Source organism: Mastomys coucha, chromosome X, assembly GCF_008632895.1.
Source record: "Mastomys coucha isolate ucsf_1 chromosome X, UCSF_Mcou_1, whole genome shotgun sequence".
Classification (NCBI taxonomy): domain Eukaryota; kingdom Metazoa; phylum Chordata; class Mammalia; order Rodentia; family Muridae; genus Mastomys; species Mastomys coucha.
In genome coordinates, this window is record NC_045030.1 from 77091097 (window position 1) to 77099649 (window position 8553).

Sequence of the window (8553 nt, forward strand, 5' to 3'; positions counted from 1 at the left end):
AGCAGAGGCCTCTACAAAATTAAGCAGGAACAGAATTGTCAGACACAAAAAAATACATCCAGTCCAGTCACTGTTTAAAGGACAAAGGTGAAGCATGTGGTAGTAACTTAGATTCTCAAGTCTGAGGGCTACTGTCATTAGAGCCCCCAATAGTATGTTTGCAGTTAGAATTTTGAGTGAGCTATGTGGGTGGAACTTGTAAATTGTCAAAGAGCACCTGAGGGAGCACTACTACCTTTTGGTTCACTGAGACAATTTCTCAGGCTTTTCTATACGCAAACCTGCTTTGGCACACTCATCATGCCCCATGGTTTACTATACTTTTATTTAGTGAAATACTGCACTATTTAAGGATATAGACACAAAACCATTGGATAGCTGAGCAGTGGTGGCACATGCCTTTAATCCCAGCACTTGGGAGGCAGAGGCAGGGGATTTCTGAGTTCAAGGCCAGCCAGGTCTACAGAGTGAGTTCCAGGACAGCCAGGCCTACATAGAGAAACCCTGTTTCAAACAACAACAACAAGAAAAACAAAAACAAAAGAAAACATTGGATATACTTGGAATCATTCTTGGTAACTTCCCACATTTCTAAATTCATGTGTTTTTTGTTTTTGTTTTTTTTAATGTAGAGGAAGCGGGATAGTGAGAGTGAAAGTGATGAGAGCCCTCCAACAGTTCACAAGTTGAAGCAGGAAAAGAAGAAGAATAAAAAGGATAAAAAGCCCAAAACAGTGCTAGAAAGTGGGGGCGAGGCTGGAGATGGGGTATGTGTGAACCCTGGGTATGCCTTTGTGCTGGCTGAGTCTTTGACAAGAATTGTGCAAGAGTGGGGTTCTTACCATGGCCTCTTTTGGTGCTTGCTGCCCTGTGTTCTGGATTTGCCATGTCTGCCTTCTTGGACAGAAGTAGGGGCACCGAGCATTTCAGAACAATGGATTTAGGTTGAATTATGTGGCTGCTGGGTAGGGAAGATATATAAGTAGACCTCTCTAAGGTCACAGGCAAAATTTGTTTAAGCCCAAATGTCCTTAGATTTTTGAACAGACTTGACTGTGCCATTTGCCAAATTTCCTTTGGGAACAGTAGTCGTGTTTTGTCAGTGGGTACATTGAACTTACTTTTACTTTCTCTTTCTTTAGGACAATGACACCTCCAAAAAGAAAAAGAAGAAGAAATTAAAAGGTGTGGAAGAGAATCTGAATAGTACAAGCCACTTCTTGAAGCATTATGTCCAACTGGGAGGAGAAATAAACATCTTATTGAAAAACCTTTTTGTGAAGGGAGTAGAACAGAGGTCCCAAACAGAGTCGAAAGTTCTGATACATTCTTAGCTACCACTTGTGACCTCAGTGGTTTACTGGTGTGGCCATCTCATCCCATCCTGTCCTGTTTAAGGATATGAGAAATCAGGCCTTTGCCACCAACACCTTTGCTTGTTTGAGGAAGCCACACCTTTAGACATGGCACTGCCTAGTAACTACCTGTAGCTACTTACTAATGACCATTTTCAACAATGCCATAGGTAGTCCTATCCTACTTTGCTTTTTTTAAAAGTTTGTAAAAATTAAATCTGCTAAATAAAATGGTATAGATCCTTCTGTGAGTAAAAAAAGAATGTAATTGAACTATGATCACTGAGGAAATCTTATCTCCAGTGTCATGTGAGGACTGCTCTATTTAGGTATTGACCTTGCTGGCCTGGTATTGTGTTTATGCTAGTACTCTGTATTGCTTTGTGTAACAGGATTTCTCCAATTCCATAAGAAACACAAGTTTTGCCAGGCGGTGTTGACACACACCTTTAATCCCAGCACTTGGGAGACAGAGGCAGGCGGATTTCTCAGTTCAAGGCCAGCCTGGTCTACAGAGTGAGTTCCAGGACTGCAGAGAGAAACCCTGTCTCAAAAAAAAAAAAACCAGAAAACAAACAAAAAAACCCCACAAGTTTCTTATGGAACCGAAAGCATTCCTATACCTTCCTGTTTTCTTTTAAAGAATGGAATTGTTCATTGCTGGGAGAATGTAATTTGCAGCTTTTTAAAAGTATTCCTGTTAGATTTACTAATTGCTAATCTCAAACTGGCATAGCTAAAATGAGATATTTTTGTTCAAAATTTGGGTTTGTGTCGAATTTGGAATATGCATTTTTAAATTCTGAGTCTTTCTTACATTGTCATTGGGGCCTATTATCTGCAGTCATCTGCTCTCAGGGAGATCATTACTAATTCAGGGTTTTTCAGAAAACAGGGAAGGGGTAGGTCTATTGTGTAGTGTGTACTGGCGGTTAGATGGGCTTGTGAAAAAGATGGAGGTATCCCAAGTAGGACACTGTCAGTTTTGATGTTGGCTGCAGATCAGTGAAAGCGTGTGTGTGGGTGGGGGATTTTTCTTGTGACATAGCCCAGGATTGCTTAAATATGTGCTCAAAATTATGAATATAAGCAGAAGTTTTAGGGGAAATTGTTAATACTGCAGATGTCTGAACCTGGGCATAGGCAGGTATGGAATGCATTGTGATCACCAGCCCTTAGAGACCTATAGAGGCAGTGACAGGTTTTTCTAAGGACACCGTTGTAAAGAACCTCAGCTGTAATTCCCAGAGATCTTAGGTTGATACAATTGTCTGGAAGGTTTAAGAAGATAAAACACTTGAATTTTTAGGGGATTGTGGTTCAGATGGGAATGGAGTTACAGGATCACTGGTACCTTGACACAGAGGCATTTTTATTGCTTTGGAAGGTTTCCCTACAGCAGACATTCTATTGTACAGCTGTTTGATTTTGGCATTTTAGAAAGTTTCAGAAAATACTTGTTCCAGAGTAAAAACACATTCTATAGTTGAAAGCAAAGGAGCTCAGGCTTTCAGAAGGAGAGGGGACAGTTGGTTTTTCTGTGCAGCAGTTGCATTTGGTTATTCCTATGGCCAATTTCCAGAGATGATTTTGAAATCTAGATAGTAGAAAAACTTCACCCCTTTAGGAGCCTGAGTGAGAAGACATACTTGGGACAGTTACAGAGAGCTAGAATTTGAAGCAACCCTTTTGGCTTAAGCAAGGGTGGTGGCATTCCAAATGCTGGTTTGAACATGTTTGCCAATTCTATAAGCTTAGTAAACCCAGGAGACAGGCACTACAAATGGCCTCAGAGTCCTTCTGCAAAGAAGAAAGCCATAGATGAAACAGCAGTCCCAAATCACAGCAGCAAAGGGAAGATTTAAACAAGTATTGTTTACATTAACTGGTTCCCCATCTATTTTTCCATGGTGGTGATCCATCCTGTGGCCTGGCATCTGCTGGACAACTAATTAAGAACACTACATACTAATGTTTGCCAAAGGGGTTGAGGACCACTATGCCAAACTAACCCTAATTACCTAGCACAGCCTTCACTAGCATCATCCTCTTAGTTTTAGCCCTTTGTTCATGGAAAAGCCATTTTAACAACTACTAGAGCTGTAATCCAAGGAAAAGGAGAATGGTTATTGACAGTCTCAGGCCTCTGGCTCCAATAGTCAGTTAACTACATAAAGGCAAATGTATAGAGAAATACATGCCATAGTGGTAGTGGCGATATTTGTAACTGTTATTACAGTGAAGTACCATAATATAGAGTTCTTAGAAATAGATGAAGTCACTAACTCAATGGAAACATGAGCTAAAGATACAGCCAAATACATAATCAATACAAATAACTTTAAATAAACGGCAGTCTTATTTGCTTGACTGCCTTTGAACTCCAGACTGGCCTTGAACTGATCCTCTTCCTTTCACCTCTCAATTACTGGAATTGTGATCCTCATTAGTAAGAAACAATCTTTTATGGTAAAAGAAAGTGAAATATCATTCTTCTAGAATGTTAACCAATTCTTTTAAAAATGTTATGAATGATGTGTTATAGAGGAAACAGCCACTTTTACAAGCAGGCTCCTTTCCCATTGTAGCCACACTGCACCCTGTGGTGGATCTAATACTATGTCTGTCCTTCACAGCTCCCTCTGCTTGCTTCACATAAGTATACATCATATCAGAATTTATCTAACTGTCCATCTCAGCCATTAGAACTGTATCAATCATTCAGCACTATGACTAGACTTGAATTCTTTAATAACATATCTCCTTGGAAAAAAGTTGACAATGACCTAGGTGTGGACCCCCCACCTATGACCCCTTTCCCACCTGAGTGCCCTGGTCAGTAGGTGCAATGAACACAATGAAAAGTGAAAGCTCAGCTGTCTGAACAGTCTTCAGGGTCTAGAAAAAGAAAAGAAAAGGAGAAACAACCCAGTTGTTTGTCAGATTGTATTCCTTCTAATAAGTGTTAAGTCCCAATACCAATCTGTATCATGCTGACCCTACTAAAACTTTAGGAAGCAAGCCTGAGCCCAGATTTCTAGGAGCTCTACTTTTCATCACCCAATTCCCTCATTACATTGTTCCCGCCCTTTTATGCCTACCCACCTGGGGCTCAATGTCAAGGATGGCAATCTTGTCCTGCTTATGAATCTGGTGCACTGTTTCAAATTTGGTGCCAAACATGTTGCCCTGATAGCTGCCAAACTCCAAGAACTCATTGGCAGAGATGTTCTTTGTCATCTCCTCTGTTGAGATGAAGTGAAACTCCTTCCCATCTTCCTCACTCTTCTTTGGTGGCTGTGTTGTATCTGTGTATAAGAACTCAAATCCTTGATAAGCTCTTGGTCCTTGCTATCTTTTAGTGTCTAGGCCCAAAGTGTCTATATGGAAATTCTACCCATCTTTGGGGCAGATAATATAATACAGAAGTTTTTCTCATAAACTGAAGGATTGGTGCTGGAAGGTAGTACAGATACAATATACCCACCCTCCCATCTCTCCAGCACTCTTTTGTTTTTATGACATGGAAAGAAAACAATGGTTTAGTTTAAACATTTTGTTAAAAAGTTAAAATTTTGGGGGTGGTAATTAATCAGCATTTACCACAGAAGGCTCATAACCTGAGAACCTGGAACCATGTGGAAGGAAAGAACTGACTCATATAAATTGTATTCTGACCTCCATACACATGCTATGAAATGAGTGTGCGCACACATACACATACACATACACACACACACACACATGCTTTGGTATGAGTACACTGCATAATAATACTGCATAATAATACTGAGTAATAAATAATTCTTTTCAAAAGTTAAAAGGTTAAGAGTGACATTCTAGTACAGAGATAAATTACATATTCCCAGCCTCTTTTTATCCTATGATGAACCATCTCCTTTACCTTCCACAGCAGCTACTTGTCTCTAAAATGATTCATTCCTCTCAACTTGCATATTGAAAAGCCTGGTAAGGTGTGTGTGTGTGTATGTGTGTGTGTATATATATGCCATGATGTTCATATGAAAGTCAGAGGTCAACCTGTAGGAGTCAGTTCTACTATCATGTGGGCTCTGCGGATTAAATTCATGTCAGGGTTAGCAGCCATCTCCTCAGCCCTATAAATATGTACTACATTTCCAAATATTTAGTGTTTTGTGTGTGACTTTCTCTCTCTCTCTCTCTCTCTCTCTCTCTCTCTCTCTCTCTCTCTCTCTCTTCCTCTCTCTCTCTCTCTCTCTCTCTCTCTTCCTAGGCTCTTCAATGTGTATTCCAAAGATTGAAATCAGGAACCCATATTTTCCAAGAACTCTACAGACAGAGTTATATCCCCAGCCTCCCACCCCAAATTTTCAGTTTTCATGATTAAACATTAGAAATAAAACAACAAGAACAAGACCACCAGGCAGTGGTGGCACATGCCTTTAATCCCAGCACTTGGGAGGCAGAGACAGGTGGATTTCTGAGTTCGAGGCCAGGCTGGTCTACAGAGTGAGTTCCAGGACAGCCAGGGCTATACAGAGGAACCCTGTCTTGAAAAAAACAAAAACAACAACAACAAAACAAAAAACAAACAAACAAAAAGAAAAAGACCATGTGACATTTCAGAAAAACACTGATTCTAAATTTTGTAACAGGACATTTCTGCCTGACCCTTAGCCATAATGTTCCCCTCCAAAGCAACTGAGAAATACTTACATGGGGCAGGGTGTACAAACTTCTCTGGATTCTGACTGAGCAGAGCATTCTTAATATGGCTCCAACCAACCCCACCAGCTCCTGTGTGAGGATAAAGAAAGGCTTTCATCACTTTCACTCAGAAACACTGTACTAAATACCCCAGGCAGCTTAACCTCTGTCCTAACTATTTATGTCTCCTGTTGGATTGCTAAGATCATCTCTTCCGGCCACCCTATTCTCCCAGCTTTTAACATTATCAAGTATCCCTTCTTGGGCATACCCTTCAACCAGGTCAGTGAAAGAGACATCAGTCAGCCAACACTCTCTCTAAATCCAGACATCAAGCAGTAACCCAGGAACAAAACTCCCACCCAAACAAGACAAACCCAGAAACCACTACCTTGACCAATAATCACTTCAGACCCAGGTAGCTACACACCAGCATATGAGCATAGTGAATAACAGGCAAGAAAATAATTCCCTAAAAATCCAAGCAACCTATCACAGAAGGTCCTGGGATATTAAAACATGCAACAGATATCATGCAAAAGAGGTTGCCTAGGAGAAGGAAAAGGAGTGAGAACCTGGAGAAGGGATAGAGGTACACAAGGAGATCTGCAGACAGGCACACACAGACAGGGAGCAGAGTGAGCCACAAGAGTAGGGAAACTGAATAGAGATGGGGCATGTGCAGAGAACAGATACAGGTAACAAAATAGATAGCTGCTGTAGCTGGTGGTCCACATATAAAAGCACACATTGCAACAGCAGCAAGGATGGAGGCAGGTGATGACTTGTGCATTTCCTAAGTCCCTTAGAGAAGATCATTTAAATTTCCTGTACACTGACTACTATACCCAACCACCCAAGATTCACACACAGAACAGGAAAGGAAGAGAGAATCTCAGGCATTAAAGATGAATATATAAAAATGGACACATAAGTGAAAAAAACTGTGGATTCTAAAAGATTCCTGGCACTAAAAACCAGGAACTCTGAAACATGAAAACACAAAGACTACAAATGATTGGAATAGAAGAAATCAGCTCAAAGGTCTAAACAAATATTCTCAATAAAATCATAAGTGAAATTTTTCCTAAACTAAAGAAGAAGATGCCTATTAAGGTACAAGAAGCATACAAATAGACTGGCTGGGAAAAAGTCTCTTTGCCACATAATAATCAAAACACTAAAGATATAAAGGTAAAATTTAAACACTGAAACAGAAAAAATTAATCCAAACAAGTAACGTATGAAAGCAGGCCTATTAGGTTTTCACCTGTCTTCTCAATGTAGAGTATAAAAGAGAAAAGTGTTTAGACACATGTGCTGCAGATTCAAAGAAACCACCCATGATGTTTCTACAAGCAAGCCAATGCTCCAAATATCTTGGGCAGATTCAGGATCAGCCATAATATTGAAGTTACTCTGAGGTCACCACCTGATGTAACACGTGAGGAGCACCACAAGGGACCTCATAGTGGTCACATCTGGCTGATGCTTCCCATCAAGTCCCAGAGGGAACCCACCACCCCAGCTCCCACTGCTGAATCATCTGCCCCCACACATTGTAGTCAGTGACCCTGTGCTCACCATGTCTTGATTTCAGAGATTACTTGAGGTCTGATCATAGCATCCAACAGCAGAACTCAGAGCAGGACATCAAGAACCATTTAAGGCTGCATAGCCCCAGCAAACTTGCAGAAAGGCACCTGGAAGATCCCGCCTCCTTTTCTGACTGGCAGGTCAAACTGGTACCCTTGATTGGCCAGGGAGTCTCACCCCTCCTCAAGTTTAAACTCGGCTTCCTGTCTAGGGCCATGCCTTTTCCAGATCTCAGGAGTGGTTTGCACCTCATTAGCATTTGCACCTGTGCTCCAAGAGGAATGTTACCCAGCCCTGCCCTGAGGCAGAACCCACCATCCCAGTTCAGGCTAGTCAGCTGCCTGCTCCTCCCATCTGAGAGCTCTGTTCCTGTACTTACTAGGACCGCCTATGGGGATAGAAGCTCAGGCTATGCAGGGCTTCACTCACAGTCATCACAATGCTTTTTATACTTCACTCTCAGTCATCCCACTGCCTCAACAACTTCACTTCCTGTCTCTTGCCTGAAGGTCCCTCATATCTGGCGTGCAGAAGGTCACTTCCTCCTCCCCAGGGACATGCTCACACCCCATGGCGTCCCATCCATCCCTCGACTCTGCACCCCATATCCTCTGAGTAACACAGGGCAGGAAAAAGCAGTGACCTGAGTACCATGGAACCAACCCAGAAGTTTCTAGCAAACCCAGTGCCATTCTGGAACTCCAAGGAGCTAACGGCCCAACAAGCAGTGGCTCCATGGTCCGCTTCCCCTACAGACCTTAGTCTGTAGCCACTCTGGGTGGACGCCAAGTGGCTTGTGCAGCCTGAAGCCCCACAGAGGGGGTGCCCACCTGCCCAGAGTCTGTGTGACCCAGATGGTGGGGCAACAAGCCCTAGACTCTCTGACCACATCAATGCAGTCTGCATGCTCTGT

At 42.0% G+C, this 8553-nt stretch overlaps 2 protein-coding genes across 5 annotated transcripts in view; one reads left to right on the top strand and one right to left on the bottom strand.

Moving 5' to 3' along the window:
- Positions 1–1601, top strand: part of Dkc1 (dyskerin pseudouridine synthase 1) — an 87300-nt gene extending 85699 nt beyond the window's left edge. For all 4 annotated transcript variants that reach the window (XM_031364670.1, XM_031364673.1, XM_031364666.1 and 1 more), the window contains 2 exons: positions 633–767; positions 1143–1601. In XM_031364670.1, the coding sequence (XP_031220530.1) occupies positions 633–767; positions 1143–1334 (327 nt within the window). In that variant the 3' untranslated portion in view covers positions 1335–1601. The remainder of the gene's footprint in view (positions 1–632; positions 768–1142) is intronic.
- The window catches only part of Mpp1 (membrane palmitoylated protein 1), a 144000-nt gene that overhangs the window by 78902 nt on the left and 56545 nt on the right, over positions 1–8553 (bottom strand). The gene's annotated exons all lie outside the window — the stretch shown is intronic.